At 32.0% G+C, this 25,181-nt stretch overlaps 3 protein-coding genes across 12 annotated transcripts in view; 2 read left to right on the forward strand and 1 right to left on the reverse strand.

The window, feature by feature from the left end:
- Positions 1-2,482: 2,482 nt before the first annotated feature.
- LOC149426165 (glyoxylate reductase/hydroxypyruvate reductase-like) lies at positions 2,483-14,443 on the forward strand. Of its 10 annotated transcripts, none has more exons than XM_089639995.1 (8): positions 2,483-2,634; positions 9,839-10,081; positions 10,169-10,317; positions 10,546-10,735; positions 12,212-12,375; positions 12,468-12,632; positions 13,205-13,330; positions 14,303-14,443. In XM_089639995.1, exons 2-8 carry the CDS (start codon positions 10,011-10,013, stop codon positions 14,419-14,421), a joined length of 984 nt encoding a protein of 327 aa, XP_089496121.1. In that variant the 5' UTR covers positions 2,483-2,634; positions 9,839-10,010; the 3' UTR covers positions 14,422-14,443. The 10 variants fall into 10 exon arrangements, with proteins under 10 accessions (XP_089496121.1, XP_089496192.1, XP_089496332.1 ...); XM_089640066.1 differs by having other exon boundaries at positions 2,484-2,634; positions 9,869-10,081; XM_089640206.1 differs by having other exon boundaries at positions 2,524-2,545.
- Positions 14,444-14,537: 94 nt separating this feature from the next.
- Lamtor3 (Late endosomal/lysosomal adaptor, MAPK and MTOR activator 3) lies at positions 14,538-16,928 on the reverse strand. Its single transcript, XM_089640768.1, has 3 exons — positions 16,723-16,928; positions 16,334-16,526; positions 14,538-14,675 (listed from the first exon to the last, which is right to left on the reverse strand). Exons 1-3 carry the CDS (start codon positions 16,764-16,766, stop codon positions 14,538-14,540), a joined length of 375 nt encoding a protein of 124 aa, XP_089496894.1. The 5' UTR covers positions 16,767-16,928.
- A 297-nt stretch (positions 16,929-17,225) lies between these two features.
- Positions 17,226-25,181, forward strand: part of LOC149426167 (endoribonuclease rege-1-like) — a 50,181-nt gene continuing 42,225 nt past the window's right edge. Inside the window, exon 1 of the mRNA XM_089639896.1 lies at positions 17,226-17,522. Within this exon, the coding sequence (XP_089496022.1) occupies positions 17,499-17,522 (24 nt within the window). The 5' untranslated portion in view covers positions 17,226-17,498. The remainder of the gene's footprint in view (positions 17,523-25,181) is intronic.

The raw sequence follows: 25,181 nt of genomic DNA on the forward strand, positions 1-25,181 counted from the left end.
TGTTATGTTTATGTTATGTTTATGTTATGTTTATGTTATGTTTATGTTTATGTTATGTTTATGTTTATGTTATTTTTATGTTATGTTTATGTTATGTTTATGTTATGTTTATGTTATGTTATGTTTATGTTATGTTATGTTTATGTTATGTTTATGTTATGTTATGTTAATGTTATGTATGTTATGTTTATGTTATGTATGTTATGTTTATGTTATGTTTATGTTATGTTTATGTTATGTTTATGTTATGTTTATGTTATGTTTATGTTATGTTTATGTTATGTTTATGTTATGTTTATGTTATGTTTATGTTATGTTGATGTTATGTTTGTGTTATGTTTATGTTATGTTTATGTTATGTTTGTGTTATGTTTATGTTTATATTATGGTTATGTTTTGTTTATGTTAAGTTTATGTAAGATCTATCTATGTAACCTTGTGTTATACTATTTATGATCTATAATCATCTGAATATTTATATTATGTCATTTGTCTTTATGTTATGTTTATGTTATGTTTATGTTATGTATGTTATGTATGTTATGTTTATGTTATGTTTATGTTATGTTTATGTTATGTTTATGTTATGTTTATGTTATGTTTATGTTATGTTTATGTTATGTTTATGTTATGTTTATGTTATGTTTATGTTATGTTTATGTTATGTTTATGTTATGTTTATGTTATGTTTATGTTATGTTTATGTTATGTTTATGTTATGTTTATGTTATGTTTATGTTATGTTTATGTTTATGTTATGTTTATGTTATGTTTATGTTTATGTTATGTTATGTTTATGTTATGTTTATGTTATGTTTATGTTTATGTTATGTTTATGTTATGTTATGTTTATGTTATGTTATGTTTATGTTATGTTTATGTTATGTTATGTTAATGTTATGTATGTTATGTTTATGTTATGTATGTTATGTTTGTGTTATGTTTATGTTATGTTTATGTTATGTTTATGTTATGTTTATGTTATGTTTATGTTATGTTTATGTTATGTTTATGTTATGTTTATGTTATGTTTATGTTATGTTTATGTTATGTTTATGTTATGTTTATGTTATGTTTATGTTATGTTTATGTTATGTTTATGTTTATGTTATGTTTATGTTTATGTTATTTTTATGTTATGTTTATGTTATGTTTATGTTTATGTTATGTTTATGTTATGTTATGTTTATGTTATGTTATGTTTATGTTATGTTTATGTTATGTTATGTTAATGTTATGTATGTTATGTTTATGTTATGTATGTTATGTTTATGTTATGTTTATGTTATGTTTATGTTATGTTTATGTTATGTTTATGTTATGTTTATGTTATGTTTATGTTATGTTTATGTTATGTTGATGTTATGTTTGTGTTATGTTTATGTTATGTTTATGTTATGTTTGTGTTATGTTTATGTTTATATTATGGTTATGTTTTGTTTATGTTAAGTTTATGTAAGATCTATCTATGTAACCTTGTGTTATACTATTTATGATCTATAATCATCTGAATATTTATATTATGTCATTTGTCTTTATGTTATGTTTATGTTATGTTTATGTTATGTATGTTATGTATGTTATGTTTATGTTATGTTTATGTTATGTTTATGTTATGTTTATGTTATGTTTATGTTATGTTTATGTTATGTTTATGTTATGTTTATGTTATGTTTATGTTATGTTTATGTTATGTTTATGTTATGTTTATGTTATGTTTATGTTATGTTTATGTTATGTTTATGTTATGTTTATGTTATGTTTATGTTATGTTTATGTTTATGTTATGTTTATGTTATGTTTATGTTTATGTTATGTTATGTTTATGTTATGTTTATGTTATGTTTATGTTATGTTTATGTTATGTTATGTTTATGTTATGTTATGTTTATGTTATGTTTATGTTATGTTATGTTAATGTTATGTATGTTATGTTTATGTTATGTATGTTATGTTTGTGTTATGTTTATGTTATGTTTATGTTATGTTTATGTTATGTTTATGTTATGTTTATGTTATGTTTATGTTATGTTTATGTTATGTTTATGTTATGTTTATGTTATGTTTATGTTATGTTGATGTTATGTTTGTGTTATGTTTATGTTATGTTTATGTTATGTTTGTGTTATGTTTATGTTTATATTATGGTTATGTTTTGTTTATGTTAAGTTTATGTAAGATCTATCTATGTAACCTTGTGTTATACTATTTATGATCTATAATCATCTGAATATTTATATTATGTCATTTGTTGTATATTTGTTTGTAAGAAAAAAATGTTAATTGTATGGCGAAGTTCACCCCTAATGGTTGAAAGCCAAAATAAAGATTAAATAAAAATACTTTTTGGGGGTATGTGACGTCATAATACCGATTGCGATCCTGACTTGCAATCCGAAATGTGCTCTCGCACTCTATTGGTTTTTAAAATTAAAATATGGTGGCCGGGAAAAGATAACAATTTTTAAATCTGTTGGTTTATTTATGTCTTTTATGTCTGACAGCCACTGACAGCAGACAGATGAGTTGCAATAAGAAAATAATCGTAAATTTGGATTATAAATATACACTTTCTTTTCTCTTATTTATTATAGTTATTTGCTCGCGTATTTATTTAGTGTGATAAAATATCAGGTAAATATTTCACTAACCGCCGCACATATTATGGAAATTACACTTCGTTTCAACTTAATTACCGGTAATTATTTACGTCGGGGTAGATGGTAAAAGATGCATTATAATTACATTTTTATTCAATAAAATTTTAAAATACACCTTATAAAACGATCCCTTTGGCGCCATTTAGGACTTTATTTTTTTATGAAGTGACATTGCGATAGGTAAGTTTTTAGATTCTCACGGCCAAAAGCATTTTTGTTGTTTGTTTTTGGGGTGTTATGCCGTGTTGCGCTAACTCCTTCTTTAGCCGACGTTTCGGACAGCGTTGCAGTGTAAAAAAGACATTGCGATAGTTTCGTTTCAATCCAAATACGCATAAATGACTTAATTAACCCAATCTGAGAACATATTTTGTGCAAGTAAATAGTTGTTTCTTTTAGTAATTGTTCAAACAAAGTGTAAATTCCATAATCCGTGCCTAAAAGTGCGGCGGTTAGGAAAATAATTACCAAAGTTAAGTACATTATATTATACATATATGCATTGTAAGTTTGTAAGCATTTTTATTATTTTAAAATAGTATTTTAGAATAGTTAACTGCGACTTATTTCCCACAAAGAATTTGTTGGTTGGGTGTAAATAGCTGTTTCTTGTACTGATGTTAATTATTTACCTAACTGTCGCACTTTTAGGCACAAATTCTAGAATTACACCTCATTTCAACAATTACAACAAGAAACAACTATTTTGCAATTTGGGAGGCGGGTTTGGGTACTGCCACCCCGGGAACCATTTATTGGATAATCAACACCTCTGCCACAGGTCACCCCAAGTGGTCTGCTACATTTGGTGACTTAGCAGGGGTGCTCGGGGTCATCGGGGAGGTGTGTTTATTATGCGCCCAGCCCACCATTTTGGGACTGGCTGGTTTTTTAGAGACCCCCAGAGGGAAATTATTTTCATCGGGGCCTCCTGTGTGGGGTAAATATTTAAAAAAGATACTTGCACAATAATAATAAATTTATTTCACATAAAAATCATACAATAAAACATGCGGAAACTTTGACTAGCCAACTAGGAATGGATCCTGTTTTAGGCCAATCAAATTGACAAATTTAGTTCATATCATAATTTAGCACTTAATATAAAACAAAACCGGGGTAAAATTCAGTTTAGGGGAGTCACTCGAATAACCGAAATTGAACTTGATTTAGACTAATTTAGGGCTGGGGAATCCGAATCTGTATTAGGTGGGGGTCGGCACTATTAACTGAGTTATAGGGTCTTGAAATTTCGTATGCGATACATAGAAACCATGTTTATACCATATCAACTTTTAAACCATATCAACTATGAATTAAAAAGAATCAAATTAACAACTATTTTATATTTTTGACATTTCAGCAGTGCCAACCAAAAAATAAAAAGTGTTGCCATACAATAATAATATCAATGTTATTAATTGAATGCATGGAAAATTCTTAAAATTAAATATCAATTACCAGATTTGTAGGCAAGTTTTTTTACTTTTTATTTAACTTAAAAAATTTAATTTTAATGTAAAACAAAAAACATTACCCAAATAAAAAAAAAAATTATGTTAACATTCTGAAAATTTAATAACATTTCAACAAGATTTTTAGGAAAGTTTTTTTACATTAAAATGAAATTTTACCAAAAAAAATAAATTATTTTAAATACTTTGATTTTAATATAGTATATGGTATATATTTAAATTAAAATATATTTTATTAATTATTATTATTTTTTTAATTATCATTAAAACAAAGTTAGGTAAGGTTACATATTTAATTTACTTAATTATTTACGTAATTTTGTTCATGAACTGAATTTGTCAATAGGTAAGTACTGTATCCATTCTTAATATCTGGCTAGGTAATTTTATTAGCAATTTATTTTTAATTAGTAATCGAGGTAAAAAAAAGCTTTCTATTGTTTCTGGCACAATATTTTTTTTGTATTGTTTTGTGTGACGACACCATTGAATTCCAAGATATATTTTTAATACAAAGTATAAATAACCATGAATTTATTCAAAATTTTGAAGATTTGTGACGACAAAAGCGAAATGTTGGCTAAGTTAGTCGAGTGGGGCCTAATTCCTGCAGATGGTACTTATAATTGTCCAGATTGTGGGCAAGCGATGAAGTTGAGGTTGGAAGAAGATCGGGATTTTTGATTGTTTTGAATTTTTGTGTCTGCGGATATTCGATTGTTTATGAAGTGTGTTAAAGAAAGGTTTTTTTTAGTTCCGATGGGTTCCGATGGGCTTGTAATAGCAAGTTAGCGCGGGGCAAGAAGAAGGCTGAGCGGTGCAACAAAAGAGTAGTGTTTCGAACCGGTACGTTCTTTGCTCGTTCTCATTTGCCTATATGGAAAATTCTTGGATTCGTCAATTTTTGTGAGCAAGGTGCGTCGTTACGGCTTTCTGGCTTACAGTTGGAATTGGCGCAAGAAGCGTTGGTTGATTGGGCCTCTTTCTGCCGGGAAGTTGTACACGATGCTCACTTTGGTCGCTTAGAAAAGATCGGCGGCCCGGGTAAGGTCGTTGAAATTGACGAATCCAAGTTTGGTAAGAGACAGTATGATCGTGGCCATTATGTTGAAGGACAATGGGTCTTCGGCGGCTACGAACGTCGCTCCGGCCGCGTGTTTATGGTAGCCGTCGAGTCTCGGAGCTCTGAAACTTTGGTGCCCATAATCGAGATGTGGATTGAAAAGGGTACACTGATTATCAGTGACTGTTGGAAGGCATATGACTGTCTGTCGGACTTAGGCCACACGCACCAGACGGTGAATCATTCTGAAAATTTCAAGGACCCTGATTCTGGAGCCCACACAAATGCCATTGAGTCCTCTTGGCGAACAGCCAAATCTTCCATGCCGTCATCTGGTAGAATCAAAGCTCATGTACCTGGTAATCTAGCTCGATATATGTTTTTAAAAACTTGCAAAGAACGCGGGAAGGACCCTACTTTGGAGTTTTACCGTTTAGCTGGACTCTTGTATGACCCGCGTATTCCACAGGAACACTTCGAGACGTGCGAGTCTGATAAGGACACAACGGACGAAGAAGGTTTTTCCGATTTATAAGGTATGTTTTTCTGCTGTTATCTTGTGTTTTTACTGAATTAAGAAAATCAAATTAATAACTATTTAATACTTTTGAAATTTCAGTAGTGCCAACCAAAAAAAGAAAAGTGTTGCCATATAATAATAATATTTTTTTACAAAATAGGTTAGGTTTTTAGTTCGGGTTAGAGTAGGCAGAAGAACATGGGAAAAAAGGTATTAGAATTAAATCACAAACCAGTCTATACAAACCTAGCGTAGCCCACAAACTACTTGAAAAGTGGGATATAACTCTAAAGGGGACGCGAGCGGGCGTTATTAAAGAGGCAATTTTTTGTAACAGGAAATAACATGGAAAAAAGGTATTAGAATTAAATCACAAACTAGTCTATACAAACCTAGCGTAGCCCACAAACTACTTGAAAACTGGGATAAAACTCTAAAGGGGACGCGAGTGGGCGTTATTAAAGGGTCATTTTTTTGTTATAGAAAATCACAGGTTAGGTTATATATATATATATATGTATATAAATTAAATATTTACAAGATTTTAAATAATAAACTACAAATCTGGCAAATGATATTTAATTTTCAGAATTTTCCATGCATTGATATTATTATTATATGGCAACACTTTTTATTTTTTGGTTGGCACTGCTGAAATGTCAAAAGTATAAAATAGTGTTAATTTGATTGTTTTTAATTCATAGTTGAAATAATATATAAAACATGTTTTCAAAGTGTCACGTACGAAACTTCAAGACCCTATAACTCAGTTAATAGTGCCAACCCCCACCTATATTCGGATTCCCCAGCCCTAAATTAGTCTAAATCAAGTTCAATTTCGCTTATTCGAGTGACTCCCCTAAACCGAATTTATTCCCAAAACCGGTTAAGTAAATAACAGCCAGACAGTAGTAATAAAAAGACAGATCACCGCAGGAGTAGTAAGGTAGAAAAAAATGGGAAAGGTAGTGCATAAGTTTATAATATAGTTGGGTGATTAGAAAATAATCGATGGCATTGATAAATAATATAGAATAGACCATTGTGTTCAGAGGTGATAAATATGTGTTTTTGTATTTTATGGAAAAATGATGTATGAGTGTTATGGCAATAATGTACATATATATTTTTTATATTGAGATTTTCTATTGATCAACATATCTTCACTTTTTACCCTCCCTAAATCTCCCTAAATATAGTGTATAATTCTTATTTTGGGTTAATTAAATAATTTATACTTATTTCGATTGAAAAGTACTTTAAAAAATGTCACTATATATACTAAAAAAAAACAGGAAAGTCATAATTTTATATGGGAAATTTTGAACTTTGATTAAAAATGGGACTTTAATCCATTTTTTACCATCTCTCCAAAGGTAGTTAAATGTTTCTAGCAGTAATTAAGTTGAAATGAAGTGTAATTTCTACAATCTATGCCTATTAAAATTGCAGCGGTTAGGTAAATATTTACCATAAATAAAATTAAACCTTCACTTAGATTCCTTAACCTCCTAATAATGCTTTGTAGATAAAATGTTACCAATGTACGTAAGGTTCTTACCATCTTTTCAATTGGATACTTAGGGTTATTTTTACATAAATGAATGTAATTATGTACAAACATAATCATCCAACAATTCAACATTTTTATATTTTATAGAAACATAATAATCCAATATAAAAAATTAGAATTAGAAAAATTATTTTTACGAAAATTTACCATGAATGTGCACCACTTCCAGTGGGCCGTGTAAAATAATGCAATGACTTCTTATCAGAAGATCTTTATACATATTGTCAAGTTCTGATAGTGAATGTCTTATCTCCTTTAATTTAACCATAACAAATAAGATTTTATTATAACAAACTAATGTGTATGTATATATGTACATAAAATATACATATACTTTTTGAATAACGTGGAGTAATGTGTAGGCTTGTTATTAATTCCGATCAGAGTTCACTTTCTTTTCATTAGAATTAAGCTTTTCTTGGAATGGTTTTAAATCCAGGCTTACAAAGAAAGATAAAGTTATTTTTTTGTGATTCATACTTTTCTACTGAGTGATTTACAATAAATTATCGGCTCACGGCAGAGTTAAGATATTCTCAGTATGTATCGCCCTGGTGAGACACAAGCAATCAGAATCGAAATGTTTATTAGAATAGCCTAACCCTTTGAATGCCAAGTGTGAGTATACTCACACTTGGTACTAACTTTCAATGGGGTGCCAACTACGAGTAGTGTGGTCGTAGTATTTGTATTGTTAACAAAATAATCTGGAACCATGAATAAGGAATAGAATAATCAAAGTTTGGTAACTAGTAACAATATTTCAATTTTTAAATATTTTAATTTTACTTTATTCAAAACAAATATCAAATTTCTAATAATGTTCTATACAAAACTCTTATAACCTTTACAAATATTAATTTCAACAAAAAATCTTATGAACTAGTCGGAATTTTTTTTATAAAGATGTGAGATAGATTTTTTATTGAAGTTAATAAGATATTTTTATTAAATTAAGGACGGGTTGTTTCGGAGAATTTGAACAATTCATCAAATTTCAACGTTCTTTTTCGGGTTCTGTGAAAGTCCTATTCAAGTTCTGTTATTATATCCAGAGATGTGCTTTATTTCAAATAAATCCATTTCAAATGGAAATGCAAAATGGGTATTTTGCATTTTGCATTTTAAATGCTTTTCTAAAAACCATTTTGCATTTTGCATTTTAAATGCTTTTCTCAATGCATTTTCCATTTTAAATGCTTTTTTACAACATTCTTCCTACTATCTCCACTAATCTTTTTTTTCATAAGCCCCAAATATCAGTCGGTCCTCAACCTCGCTATGAGAGATAATTTACATTTGTCAAGTTGCTCCCTGGTAGGAGCCCTGGCAATTGAGTGATACCATTACAAAAAAATATTGATTCAAATACTTAACATGGGGCCATGACGCTGTAATATTAAATGTTAGATAGCAGTTTCTATGTTTTTACGTTGGCAATATTAGTCCCGCGCAAATTTTTTGTGGTTTCATAATCTGTAGTCGTGGTGTTTTTGGATTTACCATCATGTAATATGTTTGTTCTACATTGATGTCCATTATTAAATGACAAAATTGTTTAAAAATTCTATAATTATTTTAATTGTTTGACCTGAGAAACCATTTTGCATTTTCAATGCATTTTGAAAATAGGTATTTTGCATTTTGCATTTGAAATGCTTTTCTAAAAACCATTTTGCATTTTGCATTTTCAAATGGAAAAGTTTTGACCCATTTCCATTTTGCATTTCAAATGGTTTTGGGTACCCATTTTGCACATCTCTGATTATATCATTATAGGCTAGTTGCTTGACATAACTGAAATAATAACAGAACTTGAATAGGACTCTCACAGAACCCGAAAATGAAAGTTGAAATTTGATGACTTGTTCGAATTCTCCGAAACAACCCGTCCTAAATGTTTTATTATTTGATAACAAAGTTCATTTTTTCACACTTATTAAAGTTGCCAACTTTTAATTATTCTATTAATCCTAGTCAATATAATGTATACTATAACAAAATTCCATAACTTTTATTTCCAATGTCTCATGCTATATAAAATGTATTTTATGTCACTATATTTAGTTATTTTTCAATAAATTTTGTACCATAAATTTTAAAACAGGACATATTTTCTTCTCTGGAATTTTCTCTAAAAAACTAAAATCAGGTGATATTGTAGTATACGAATAAATGTTTAGTATGGCTTCCAGAAAAGATTTTTAGCACAGATTGCCGATACGAGTATACTCGATTATTTATAATATACTGCATGGTGCCGCTGAATTCTCGGCATTCAAAGGGTTATGCTGTGTTTATTGACCAGATCCAAAGCCAGCCTACAGCAACCAGCCTCTCCACCTTCCTCAAATGGGGATGCTATAGTTCTCTTGGCTTCGGATAGATGAACTCTTGGGCAGAACCATACAAAAGAAGTTAATTATTTCTGGAAGTCAACTAATCCATTTTAATGTGATTTTTAAAAGATAACAACACATATATAATATTATGAGCTGTATAGATTTTCAGAATACAAACATTATTATGAGCTGTATTGATTTTCAGAATACAAACATTATGCGGTTTTATTTGTAGAATCATTACACAACCATATCTTATCGCTTGTGATGCGAGATAAGAACGAGTGCTTGGTATATATTCCTTTCACTTGATAAATAAATTGGTATCCAACACAATCCTTCGTACGTTAGCAACCTGTTCCATCACTCAAATAAACATGGCATTGCTCAAACTTCTTGTGAGTTCTTCGGAATTTCCCGAAGCCGGCTTGGAACTGTTACGTAACAAGTGAGTTTGGTTTTGAATAATATAAATATGGTAATATAATTTAAACAATTTGTGTTAAGGTAAACATTAATCACGGATTATTTGCAGAATTCAAATTATCCAACCGAAATACAATGGCTTCGACGCTGATACCATGGATGATTACAAAGTGGAAATAGAACAACTTATTACGGGTGTTGATGGAATCATTTGGTGTTCACGGTTAGCGCTTACTAAAGATTTGATAAACAAAGCAGGTATATTCTTTCAAATATAATTATTATGTTTATTATTAAAAAAATTTATCATTTTATACCATCTCTGGAAAGAAATAATTTGAGTGCTTGTTATGTCACTTGTATGCCCATAAGTATGATTCAATTTTTCTGCTCGCCATTTTAGATGCTTATCTTTGGTACTGATCAATATGGTTGTATGTTGCTTTCATAATGGAAGCTTTGCTTAATTGAAAGCGGTATTTGCAGGCAGTCAATTGAAGATTGTAGCCGCAATGTCGGCTGGAGTGGACCATATTGATAAGAAAGAGTTGCTGTCTCGCGGAATCCTTCTCAGCAACACACCGGATGTTCTCAATGACGCTGTGGCCGATGTGGCTATTCTCCTTATTCTCGGAGCTTCAAGGAGGGTCCCCGAAGGCATTGAGGATTGCAAAACGTAATTATTATCACAACAAATATATTACCAGTTTGCCTTTGGTCTGATTTACTTATCGAGCCCTGAGAACTGAAACTATTATGACAAGCAACTGTCGTATGTGTTTCTGTTTGTTTCGTTCTGCCAAATTTTTTATTTAACAATATTTACAAAATGGAGTTTTCCTGCATACATAAACATGACACCTTAACTTTAAACAAAAAAATAGAAATTTGAAGAAAGATCGATGGAGGAGATAGATAGATATCTTCTTCAAAGTTTGCAAATTCACTTTGTGGCACCATTTTATTAATTAAATAAATTATAACACTTTGTTTTCACCACGATAATCTTTATATTTTAACCCTTTCAGTACTGAATTTCAGGCACAAATCATAAAAAATTGAAAATTGGTGTCTAGACTAATGAAATAATTTCAAAAATATTTTGTTTGAAAACTTTTTTGATAATTGTTATGTTTATTGTTGTACAGAGTGTCCATGTTCATGGACAAATGGTTACAAAGGTATAAAATTTTATTATGGTACTTTTGTATATTGAACCTTGTAAGTCATAAAAAATTGAAAATTGGTGTCTAGACTAATGAAATAATTTCAAAAATATTTTGTTTGAAAACTTTTTTGATAATTGTTATGTTTATTGTTGTACAGAGTGTCCATGTTCATGGACAAATGGTTACAATGGTCCCCTGACCATATTTCTTCGCAACCGTCAAATGCATTTGTCCATGAATATGGACATCGCTTTTCAAACGTAACTTGTAATCATATAACTCAACAGAACTTCGTAACTAAACATTTAAGAACCATCGTAAACATTTAATTTCCATGAAAAAAAATGCTCGGATAAATTAGTTGCTACAAATAATAAAGAAAACTAATTATATTGTAGTGTGTCTTACCAGGCAAGGGATGGTCTGTTTTCTCCATGGCTTGTTTATCATTTTAGTTCTTGAAACTCCGTATGATGGCAGCACCACACTGCTCTACTAATGTCCATGATCATGGACAAGTTGTTGTAATGATCAAAACCTAGCAAATAGCGTAATAACTAAAGATGAAAGTCGATGTCCACGATCATGGACATGGGTACTGAAAGGGTTAAAAATCAACATGTTTCAAGAACTATGTTCTCTTCATCAGGACATAAATTGTATTCTATCTACTGTATCTACTCTGTGTACTGTATCTGTTTTAATTGTTACCTTTTTAATTTATGAATACACTATAATCCGTCGCTTTCACTAATTGTACACTTGCCTGGTTTTTGGGGTGGCGGATTGGTGAAGTAATATTACCACATATAATGTGCTGGTTTTAACCAAATTGTAGTTTTCATATTTCGAAAGTTTAATGCATACTCATAATGAGTCTAGTTTTTGGACTGTTAATTCGTGGTGGAATTCCATTGTATTAGAATTGAAATTTAAACAACTTCTGCAAAGGTTGCATAATCATACGTTAATTATAATTTTAGAGGCAATTGGAAAGTCGGACCCCAGAAACAGTTGGGTCGGGATTTAAAAGGCAGCACAATAGGAATTGTTGGATTAGGTGGCATTGGACAGACAGTTGCCAAAAGGCTTAAAGGATTTGGGGTAGAAAGCATCCTTTACTGCGGAAACAGGGAGAAAGCAGAAGGTATGATACATTATATTATTACCTTTGAAAAATCAGGAATGGCATTAATAATAAATTATATATAAATATAAATTATTGTTTTCTCTTTACAGGGCTTGCACTAGGAGCCATGTTTGTATCCTTTGAGGAATTACTGAGGCAGAGCGATTTCATAGTCATTAGCTGTCTGTTGAATGAAAGCACTACAAAAATGATAAATGCCGCTGCATTTGGTAAAATGAAGAACACTGCTATACTTGTCAATGTTAGCCGAGGAGGTACGATAATCAACTTAATGCATAATATTACACTTGTATAAAGTACTATTTTATTATGGTTTTTCCTTATCGAACTCGCTCTTCGCTAACTAGGCTACTTCAGAAAAGTATATCAACTGATTAATTCATATTCTACACCCACAATTTTTTTGGATGAAGTTGTCTTCTACAAAAGTCCATATTTAAAAAAAATTTATCATATTCAATAACAAATTTATACTTAGAGCAATATAGGACAGATATTTTAGAATTTTTGGAAAATACCAAATAGTATCAAGTACATAAGCCATCAAAATGTTGATTTTTGTGGCCAGCCAAAAAGCAATTGACGGTACTGCAGCACTTCCATTTGAATTGTACTGTGTGTGACTTCGCGGAGCAATTTGCATACATTTTACCGTTATTTACTTTGAAAGCTCATAACTTTTGTCATTTTTGAAAATATCGAAAAACTATTTTTACAGTCCATAACTATTTAAATGTAATATATTTTCATCACAATAAAATAAAAATTAAAGCTGTTAATTCACCACATTTTAAATACACATTATAAACACGGTTATGTTTTCCAGGAGTTATTGATCAGGAGGCGTTAATCGATGCATTGACAACTAAGAAGATCTGGGCTGCAGGATTAGATGTTACCACACCGGAACCTTTGCCCAAAGACAATCCTCTTGTTGCTCTGCCTAACTGCTGTAAGTTCTTACTCAACTTTTCAACGTAGATAATTAAATCAATTCAACAATTGTTTCACTGCTTTCGTTACTTACTCTTACCGTTCCTGGTGTAGACTTTTCTTCTCCACTTCACAACTCCCTGAGACACTGAACCGCTGAAAGCCGTGTTGAAAAAATTAACAATAGAATTTTGCACAGTAAACATTCTGTCCATATCCTGAGAAGAGCATTTTTCTACACCAAGTGCTCAAATATTTACAGATTGACTTCCAATACATCTCTCAAAAATTAATAATTTGGCTGTAAACTCATGTTGATTATTGTTTTGTGTTTAGTTTGAAATATTTTTTTACTGGCTTGTCGTAGGAATATCTTATTACCCCGTTATTTTTAATATTTGAAGTGTACGAGATGCCTTATGACTGGCTACACTGATGAACAGCTGTTCCTTATTCTTTACACTTTAATATCTTTAAATTTTACGCTACATTGGCGCACAACGTGGTTTTTGTTATGCCATCATTTTAATTGCTACACATAATAGTAAATTTTATGAAATAAAAACAATATTTAAAAAAAAAAAAAAAAATAAAATAAAAAATTAAATAAAATATAGTAAATTTTATGTTAGGCTAGCTTTAGACTTGCAAGTTTTTTCGTAAATTTACGACTTCTAGCCAATGGGCATATTGGATTTTCAAAATGCAATATGCCCATTGGCTAGAAGTCGTAAATTTACGAAAAAACTTACAAGTCTAAAGCTAGCCTTACAAACGGTCTTCAAAGTAAACATTGAACATTATAGAAGACAAATGAAATTAACTCCTTTGTTTAATCATTTAAGCAATTTTATTAGATATATTAAATTAATATCATAATATTTTTCTTATTTTAACATAATTACACGTCATAGTTTAACATTTAGCAATGTATACATTTGGTATTTAATTATAAACCTCAAATTGTAGTTTAATTTTGTGCTCTTTTCAGTTTTGCTGCCGCACATAGGAAGCGCAACAGTAGACACCAGAAACGAAATGGCCAAGCTTGCGACGCTCAACGCAATCCTAGGATTGGGCGGAGAAAAAATCATTAACCCGGTGACATAACTCCCGGCGAAGATTTCCGCTTATGCCAAATAATATATGTAATGATATCTTTTAATGACAACATTATTTATGTTTAATTATGATTTTGTAATAATTAACAATTAAAAAGTATATATTCATGACTCGGTGACGGCCAATTTCAGATCATTTAATAATGGATCTATATGTTCTTCTAAGGACATGATGTGTCCGGTGTTGCAGTTATCACTCCCAATAAATGTCAGCACCAAAGGCAATTTGTTTATTTGAATGACCTGAAACCAAACATCATTTTTTTCCTGTAAACATAATTTTGTACAACTCTTTAAATTATTAATATTTTTTCGAGACCATCTCATTTACTTAAAACTAATGAGAATAATTATAGAGAAATCAATTTCCTAAAATATATAATTCAACTAATTAGTAATAGAATGACATTCCAAAAATTTTTGAAACAATTATTTGAGCTATCGTCAGGGGGGATGTTGACAATTATTTTATTTTTTGGCATAACTTAATGAGTAAAACTTTAAATTGTAATAATAAAATATTAAAATTTGAGGTTATACTCATCTAACCATCGGCAACTAATTTTTATTTTTGACATCTGTGCATACTTTAGAAGGATTACTGTGCAGTATTGCACCCCATATTTCAACAAATTAAACACTTTATGCTTTTATATTTTTTTAATTTTTTAAAAAGAAAGACAAACATTCCCAGGTTACGAATAACCCAACAATGTTTGAAAATCTCCTACTACCACCACAGAAAGCCGAAAATGTTGCTTGTGTTGTGATGGAGGACTTAGCCAGCCGAGGAATCGAACACACGACGCTCGGGTGAGACCCAAGCGCTATGCCCACTCAACCACTGACCGGTTTAATTATAATTTTATTGTGTACTATCTAATTATGTGGGAAAAGTTTAAGTCGCCCAATGGGGCGGGCAATATGACGATACGAAAAAAGTGCAGCCCCCAATCTTGGCGGCAGGTTTGCCGATGGGTTAAGTAATTCCAAAAAATAAAAAATATTCATCCTAGACTTGTAGAAAAGTCAATAGATGTCGCACATAAAAATATGGATATATTTATCCAAGACACTATCTAGATTGAATTTAGTTTGGGAAGAATCTTGCGATCGTACATAAAGATAGCAGCCAGTAAAAATAAGTGTCAAGAAAATTAAGATAATGTTAGTAGTTCTTAGTCGAATGTTTATGTTATGTTATGTTTTAGTTTTAATATTCGTGTTTTGTCCTGTCCTACTGTTATTGTTATTCTAAGTTTTATCATCACTTTGTATAAACAGTGTATTTAGTGTTATAATATTAGATCTGTATTGGGTAAGGCACACTGTAGGAATAATTTTAAGAACCATTAATACTGAATTACCTTTTTTTTAAGTTTGTTATACGAGTAGTTAAGCGCACTTGAAGTGAAATGACACTAAACTGCACTATATAAATTCCATGTTATTATTATTATTATTATCGAAGTACGATAAAAAATGAAAAAATATATGTCCGAAGGGGATAGGGTCGAATAAGGATAAGATAGCTCAGCGGTAGAGCAAAACCCGGGCGAGGCCGAGGTCCTGGGTTCAATTCCTAGATGCGACCAAACCTTTTTATTATTTGTCGCTAATATTGTATTGAATGATTAATCATTTTATTGATTTTCGAATCACATTTCGATTATGTACAACATTTAGTTTTAATATGTGGTCAGGGCTTGATAAATGTTGAACTCATTTAAATTAAAGTAGGTATAAAACATATTGAAATGATGATTACAGGTGATAACACTAAAATAGTAAAAATGAAGAAATGGTAATATTGGAAATTACATTAATAATTCAGCAAAAGCTTACATAAAATACTGTGAACTTTCTAAGGCGCTGGTACAAGGAATCATAGTGGAATTTACCTGGTAATTGGAGTACATGCATATCACAGACTTGTTCCTCCCCAGACCAAGTTTGCTGCCCTGGTCTGTGGCCATCCCGAATGTGGAGATGAAGTTCGGCCTCAGGGCGAGGGCAGGGGCCCTATCGGTTGCTACTCTCACCAGAGGAACACCATCTCTATCAGTTATAAGAATGCAATGCAATCCATTAACCCTGCAAAAAATCAATATTTGTGATACAATGCCCAAAATGTTCACGGGTCTGTTCAGCCATTACGTTTTCCGAAGACTTTTTCAGTGCCAATGCTGCTCAAATAAGATTATTCCAAATTCATGGTTGGTCACATACCAAAATTTTAAAAAAATTGTAAAGATAAGCAATTTATGCAAAAAAAATCATTACTACATACTTGTCGAGTAGCTGGTTAAGGTATTTTCTCAGTTCTTCCGCCATGAAAGTTTATTGATTTCAATGGTAAGGTTAAAAATTCAAGTCTTGAGAAGGCGACGATATAGATTTTAATTAGAAGAGAACGAAACACTACACCACTTTTATCGAAAACAAACTTTGACAATGGTTTGACAAGTTCGATAAGAATATCAAAATATGACACATTATATTATTATCTATGGTAGAAAAACTACAATGGTAAAATTTAGTGACTACCGACAAGACTACTTGAATTGAGTCAGGTGTGTTTGTGACCGCAAAAAATATTGATGTGTAATTGAAACTTTTTATGATAATATATAATACCTGATTATAAATTGACATTGAATAAAATAAAACACATATAATAAAACTGCGGAAAAGAGACTCGAGGGAAAAACTTTCGTTTTCTTGTTAGAATTGACTTAATGGTCATAAAAATAAATACTCTATATTTTTCTATGCACTTGTGATGTCAATGCATGTCAATGTGAATTCTATGGTTGTTCGGAAAATCTTATTTTCTCACAGGGTGTCGACATTCGTAGATACATCAAAATAATAATTAAAAATAAATCAAAGCGCTTAAAAGTTATCCGCTTCAGTAAAGACATTGTTTGCCGTAAATATTTCAAGACAGTCCACTTAGCTTGGTGATATTAAATTTTATGTGAACATGGTGATCGATGACTACTTTTAAACTGTGTAAATTGTTATTTCCTTGTGGAATGTGTATTGTTTTTTAAACAAATATAAATGGAATCGGTGAATACCAACCAGGTAGGAATTTGATATCAAACTGTATCTGAAAATAATAATATGAATGAAGTGGGTGAATGCGTTACCTACGTTGTTATGGGGCCACTTTTGGACCCGGACGTAAAGATCGCTGGAATATTGTTCATAGCACGTCATTTGTTTTGTTCATTGAAACCAAACTACGTCAACTGTGAGAATATAACCTTGTTTTGGCACTATCTACTTCAATCTGCCACAGGCTAACCAATATTATTTTACGTTATTTGTGAGTTTTCATTCTTACATTTCTTATTTTTTTATTATGACATTTTGTTTCCCGTTTTGCACCTTGCTGGCCAAGAATCAGAATACGTTACGTCACCTTTATGTTATTTATTATGTTTAATAATATAATATTCTGATTTGCTTTTTTTATCTATCGCATTTAGCATTGGAAGTGTTATGCTTAGGTACCTACCATGAAAAACATGCTAACGATAACTTTTCTATTTCCTCCACCTAAAAATCAACAGGTCTCCCCCTTACTACGGCCAGGAGGTGCATACGAACACATTAGAACATAATATAAGGTCTTATTTTTAATGTACACATGTACACACCGACGTCTATCCTACGTATTCGTATCGTCTTGTGAATAATAAATAATTTTCGCCAATGTCAATACTTGTATTGATCGGTAGGCACTTGTTTATTAAGTATTTATTTTAAATATATAGCTGTAAATTAATAACATACAGGGAGAAATAAGGTCGCGCTACTTACGATATATTTAAGACAAGGCCCTACTTTCCTAACTAGGTATATCCATATCCATACGACTGTTCCAAATCCGAACCCGGATGCTGTAGGCTTCAAGTACTTGCCTGAAAATCAATCATGCTAGAATTATTATTATTTTGCATTGCCAGCGATTGCTCTAAACAAGGTTTAATGATTGTTATCCAATCCGGTGAAATTGTTCAATTCTTTTTAATTAATATTTTGTGATCAACAGTCCTTACTAGAATTGTATTTCATACCAAATACGAATTCAGGAGGTGTAAAAGTATAATTGTAACAGTTCATACTTTTACAAGTAGGTAGGTACCTACGTACAATTTTTTGTAATTATTTACCTAACCGCCACACTTAGGCACAGATTTTGGAAATTACACTTCGTTTCAACAATTACTAAAAGGGTAAAGGTTACGAATTCCGCTTCACGGTAAATATGGAATGTTTACTTTGAATTAATACTTGAATTTAGTTATATTATTACTAAAAGTTACTATAAATGTTGGGGAACCTTTAATAACGCCTGCTCGCGTCCCCTTTAGAGTTATATCCCAGTTTTCAAGTAGGTAGTTTGTGGGCTACGCTAGGTTTGTATAGACTGGTCTGTGATTTAATTCTAATACGATACTTTGAATATAATCCAACTCTTGATATGAACATAGTCGCCGCAGCATACTAATTGACATATCGCGTAAGTGACTTAATAAACGAAATTAAAATTAAAAGTGCGTATTTTTCCGTCTCCCCCGACATAATAAATCATGTTTTGAATTAATAAAGCTAAATCCATTTATTTGAAAGTGAAATATTGCGTATTAAGAGTGAAGCGGAATAAGAGAAAAATAATGTTGTCTTGTAGTAATTAAGTTGAAACGAAGTGTAATTTCCATAATCTGTGTTTACAAAAGTGCGGCTGTTAGGTAAATATTAAACTTTTTTTTAAATTACTGATTGATGCTTATATATCCATTATTTGAAAAATTAGGTAAAATATAATAAGAAGAAATTATGAATAGGAAAAATGTCATAAAATATTTGTTGTAATCAATAAAGTAATCAATCTAAATGGCGTGATTTTTCTAATAATAAAGCATTTTTGTGAATTTGTAAAGTCTTGTTTGAAAAATATTTCCTAGGTAGATAAAGTAAAAGCGCTTTTTGGATAATCATAAAAATAATCGAACAGATATCGGCGATTACTATCAACGATGCATCAAAATCACAACCGTTTCATCGCAAAATAAAATTCCACGTCGATTTATTATTTACAAGTATATGTGTACATGTTTAGTTTTAAATGATTTATTTCAATTAAAAAAACTAGATGAATCTTTAGCCGTAGGCTAGTGTTAATGGTCAGACCGACGTTTCGGCATGATAACACCCTTACTTATACTTAGATCTGTTACTTTTTTTACAGTAGCTTCACTCAGGAGGCCCTCAGGAAATTATGTTTTCCTCAGTGCCTATGTAATCTTTGGGAATTCAATTCAATTCAGTGTTTTCATTTTTTTTTAAATTACAAAATTGTTAATTTTATTGCGTTTTTAAAATACATTTGGTCAAAAATTCTTACATTAATATAAATAGTGGGTATATCAACTATACTAGTAATAATAGAGTTTGCCTTTTAAAGGCAGCTTCATTGATGCTAAAAATGTTGATATCCGAATTGATTCTGTTCAACAGCAAGATTGCTCTCCCCACAGGCACGGACCACTGGCAAGTTAGTCCTGCAGTCTGGTAGATATGCTATGTCGTTATTTTCCTTATCGGGATGCTATGTGGAAGGTATTTTTAAGGAAAGGTATGAGAGGTGGGCAGGAATCTGCGGGCCAGTGTTTTCAGAAGTGATGGACGTTTGAATTCATCCTTCCCATTGCGATGCAAGGCGATGGATCGAGAGAGTCCTGCTGTAGAAATAAAAAGATCTCTAAAAAGACCTGCCACACAGCAGGTGGGCAGACGCATCCGCCGCCAAGACGTAGACAATCCTCACCCCATGAACCCTGCCAAGTCACCAAACGTAGCGAACCATTTCGGGTGACCTATGGCAGGGGTGTTGGTTATCAAATGAATGGTTCCCGGGGCGGCGATACCTATACCCGCCTCTCAAATTGACATATTATATGTATTATAGAAATAAGTGGGCTGCGGGCCGCGTCTTGCGAACGTCTGTATCGAATAATTGTGAATTCCAATACCGAAGAATTGGCTTTACATAGAAAGTTCAGCCAGTTTTTGGATTCGCTTCGATTTGTAGAATTTCCTAGGAACATTCATCTCAAGGCTATAGAGTTTATTATGTACGTCACGGCAGTCGATCGCACCCAACCTCTTCTGGAAATCCCAATACTGCGAATTTTTGGCGTCGTACTCAGAAAAACGAACCTTTGAAATCAATATAACAGGTCTGATTGATTAATGATCTATTTTTTCCTTTATGGATATCGCTCGTGCACTTATTATGGTGAATATGGAGATTTGAACATGTGCGGTTCTCGGATAAGTGGATGGGAGGCGGTTTGATTATTGGGAAAAACCGTAGCTCTACGGCAGAACGGTCAGTTCCTTGGCATTGGACTGACTGGACCCGAAGGTCGCCTGTTCAAACCCAGCGAGGACAAATAAAAACGTATGAGTTCATTCGTGTATTTAATTTAACCCTTCAGGCATATTGACTGTTACGTTTCTTAAAGATGCCGTCTAATAGTAGGTGAATTTGTGTGTATTTTCGCTTATCAATAAAATCCGAATAAATGGTATATTTCAGAAAACTAAAAACTGTTTTTGAAAGTTATAAACGCTTTCAAATTTTAAATAAGGTATTAAATTTTTGAAATCAAACGTAAAAAAAGTTTTAAAAATAGCTCACTTTACGTTTTTTCGTCTAAACACTAAATTAATATTACTGAAAACGAAAAAATACATATTTTAATAGACAGATGTATTATAAAAATTACTGCCAACTCACATATTTGTCGTTTGATATAAAAATAATTAATAAAAAAATCACAAAATTTCTTATATTTTTCTCAAATCGTGGACGGAACCTTTTGTTTTTATGAAGGTGTGCATTTTAATTATTCTGTGCTTAACTTCTATATTTGAATATAAAGCTTGGTGTTTTCTCTTTCCAACATCGTTTAGTTCATATTTCTAACTATGCCGATAAGGGAGACACAACGATTTCTATGAGACCATACGAGCTGTTCCGAAAAGCGAACAAATTGACTTTGCGATTAAAAGGTGTTTGTTCCCAAAACTGAAAGAATTAGCCTGAGGAGTTAAGTCAATTATAATATTATTATGTTTATTTTCAGGGCGGCAGATACTCAGTATAGTCCTGGTGAGAGAAATTCATTCAGAATTGAAATGTTGGTTAAAATGATTTTTGGTAAGTTTAGCGACTAGATCTGAATATCCAGGTACTTTCTAATTGTATCTGTCTCTTTCCCTTGCCCACAACATTCAACCTCGCAACTTTCCTCAAATTTGGGTTGTTCAGTCCCACTGGCTCCGGGCATTTAGAAATCTTGTGCGGTGTCACACGCAAATACTGTACTTTTTGTTAATGTGTGAAACCGCACATGTCCCAACCGTCTGGAGCCAGTGATACTTTGGCATCCACAATCGGGGTAAGTTGTGAGGCTGAAGGTAGTGGGGAGGGGAAGAGGAAGGTGGGTAGTACCTGGCTGTTCAGATCTAGTCACCAAACACGGCCGAAGCCATTCAAGCAAGGTTTCAATTCTGAATGGTGTTCTTACACCAGGGCGATACTGAGAGTATCTTTCATTCTGGATCGTGCCGCAAATATACTATATATTATTTTTAATTTGTAATTTCTGGAATAACACAAATTATTCAAATAAAATTTTCTTGCCCACGCCGGGATTTGAAACCCGCGACCTCCATCTTGCTAGTCGAGAACTGACACCTCGACCACGGATGTCGTCGATATCACATGGTTATATTGTTGCAGAGGAGAAATATTTCACAGTTTTACGAAATTATAAGTAGTAATAACAACTTCTCTCATAGAATTACTTCGGACGGGTTTTTTCTCCGTTGAATTTCTCACCAACTGCGTCTGCCGAGCAAGATCCATTAAAATAACTTTGAACTAGAGACGGCAAACGATCTGTTAACAATGGATTACAAGTCAGGCGAACTAATAATTTTAGTTTCTTTGTTTAGAAAATTTTGGAGAAAGATACCATATTATCATAGAAAGTTTTAAGCACAACTAGTTGTCAACGGATACACTCTTATCCGAAAGAGAAATATATAAGTGTTTAATTTATTATCATTTATCAGAAATATAATTTCTTTTCGTGACTTCTAGTTTTCCTTAGAATTTTGTTTTTGTGATTCTCTGAATGACAAAAATATATATTTTTGTGCTGAGTCAACACACCACATATCCGTTTATGTCTTAGGCGCGAAGTCTAATTCAAATGTAGTAACTATATTGTAACACTCAGATTTGCGCAATGACTGCTATCAGAAAAGGAGTATTTTAGCACGATGTATTTTTTACCATCCCGATTGTATTTATGAAACATTAATTGCGGCCCTGTAATTTGTTAAGCTGTTTTTGTCTAGGTTAGTTCTAATAACTCCATCATAGCAATAACAGACCTTGATATTTTTTCAACAGTTAATATTTTTCTATAAAATTGTGTTGATGCGCTCAGATGCGACAGACATATTTGGAATGTCGTAAAAGACACAGATACTTATCGATTATTTCAACAAAAGAAAATTTTCCATTCTTATCTGGACTGTGCTCATCGCTAGTCCACACCTCCTTAGCTCGTGATAATATGAGTCAAGATTCGCAGGAATCATTGAAAATTAAATTCGTAAATCCTTAATCTGTAATATTTGCTCACTGCACTCTGCAATCGAAGGGCGTATCATTGTCAAATAATGACAAGCCACAAAACCTATCGATTAATTCCACAAAAGAAAAGTTTCCACTGTTATCTCGATTGTGCTCATCGTTACTCCACACCTCCTTAGCTCGTGATAATATGAGTCAAGATTCGCAGGAATCATTGAAAATTAAACTCGTAAATCCTTAAACAATAATATTTGCTCACTGCACTCTGCAACCGAAGGGCGTATCGATGTCAAATAATGACAAGCCACAAAATAATAATTATTATGTTTGGTACAAGAGACGGTGACCTAAATGTGAAATATCATAAGGCCTTATGGAGAAGTTGTTGAGACGGTAGGAGGATATCATCACCTCATTAATAAATTATTCACTTACATGCCGTGCAAAGTTTTACACCGATGATTAAAGAACTACCTACATAATATTTTAAAGATTGTGTTATAATATTAAATTTGTCACATGGAAATTTTCCGCGCTGTGAACATTTTGGGTCATCCTTACAGCGTTTATCGTATTTCATGTTTTTCGTTTTTCTTTATTATGCGATTCGTTTTATGTATATCATATTTTATCGTTGATAAATTAATTATTTCCTTTTGCCATTACAGTTTAATTGCTCAGATTTTTTTTTCTTCTGGTGATATTAATATTTTCAGGAATGCTCTTAATTGTCCTCAAAATAGACATTATAATTTTTACGTCCGGTACACTCATATTCTAGCCTACAGTCAGTTAATTGTTTTTCCTTCAATAATCTGTTCTGCTTTTTTAGTACACTCAATATTTAAGGAAATAAAATGGAAATTGAAATCTTGTAAGAAAATACCTGTCACAATATATTTTTCGAATATGTCGGCAAAAATAATTTTATACCAATCTGTTGCGATTTACAATACGGCCTCCGTGGTCGAGGGGTAAGGCTCTCGACTAGCAAGCCGAAGGTCGCGGGTCCTAATCCCGGCGTGCGCAAGTGAATTTTATTTGATTAATTAGTGTTACGAGGCGTATCCAGAAAGTAAGTGTACTGAGGCTCTCACGACCGAATGAATTTTATTTTCGACATGTTGACTACACTTACGTGTAGCCTGACTCTTCCCCTCCGCAACAAGACCTGTTCAAGGTCAGTATGTTGAGAAGTGTCGCCGCGACAACACGTTTCGTGAAAAATGTCAATCCAATCTCCCGCCAAATGCGAAATACGCAGCGTCATCCGTTATCTCGTTTGGAAGGAAAAACCTCCGTTTGAGGTTTATAATGAGGTTAAAACTGCATATGGTGATAAAACTATGAATTGTACGAGTGTGTACAAGTGGTATCGCGAGTTTAAAAACGGTTCTCACCTCTTCACCCTCCGTCAAAAAGTTCAAAACCACAATTTTAGCCAAGAAAATCATGGCATCCGTGTTTAAGGACTGTCAAGGCATAATTTTGATTGTATATCTGCCTCAAGGGGAGACCATCAACTAAAAAAATTGAGGATGGCGATTCAAAACAAGAGGAGAGGCATGCTGACAAAGGGAGTCAGCCTGCTGCACGACAATGCCAGACCACACACGACCAACGCCACGAAGGAACTGCTTGCCTCGTTTAAATGGTATGTCCTGAACCACCCCGCGCATTCCCCTGACCTAGCACCTTCAGATTATTATCTCTTTACCTCCCTGAACCTTGTCCTCCTTAACTCCGCCGAAGAAATCACAAAGTTGGATTTATTGAAGGATTTGATTTGTTTGCTTTTATTGAAAATATTTTTGATTGTTCAGAATCCAAAGGTTACATTCATAATAATAATAATCTGGAAGAAATATAATGTAACCTATAAGCCATACTTTGTACTCTATGTATTTTTGTGCAATAAATATATTTTTTAATTTGAATTTAATATATCAATATAATCTCAAATGAAATTAACACTAAGTATTTGTTTTATGTAGCAATTTCCTTTTTTCGAAGACCTAAAGCGATGGACATAAAGATGGTAATTTATTTATATCAGGAAT

Source organism: Hesperophylax consimilis, chromosome 1 (genome assembly GCF_061612785.1).
Source record: "Hesperophylax consimilis isolate HC1 chromosome 1, BYU_Hcon_1.0, whole genome shotgun sequence".
In the NCBI taxonomy this organism is placed as follows: domain Eukaryota; kingdom Metazoa; phylum Arthropoda; class Insecta; order Trichoptera; family Limnephilidae; genus Hesperophylax; species Hesperophylax consimilis.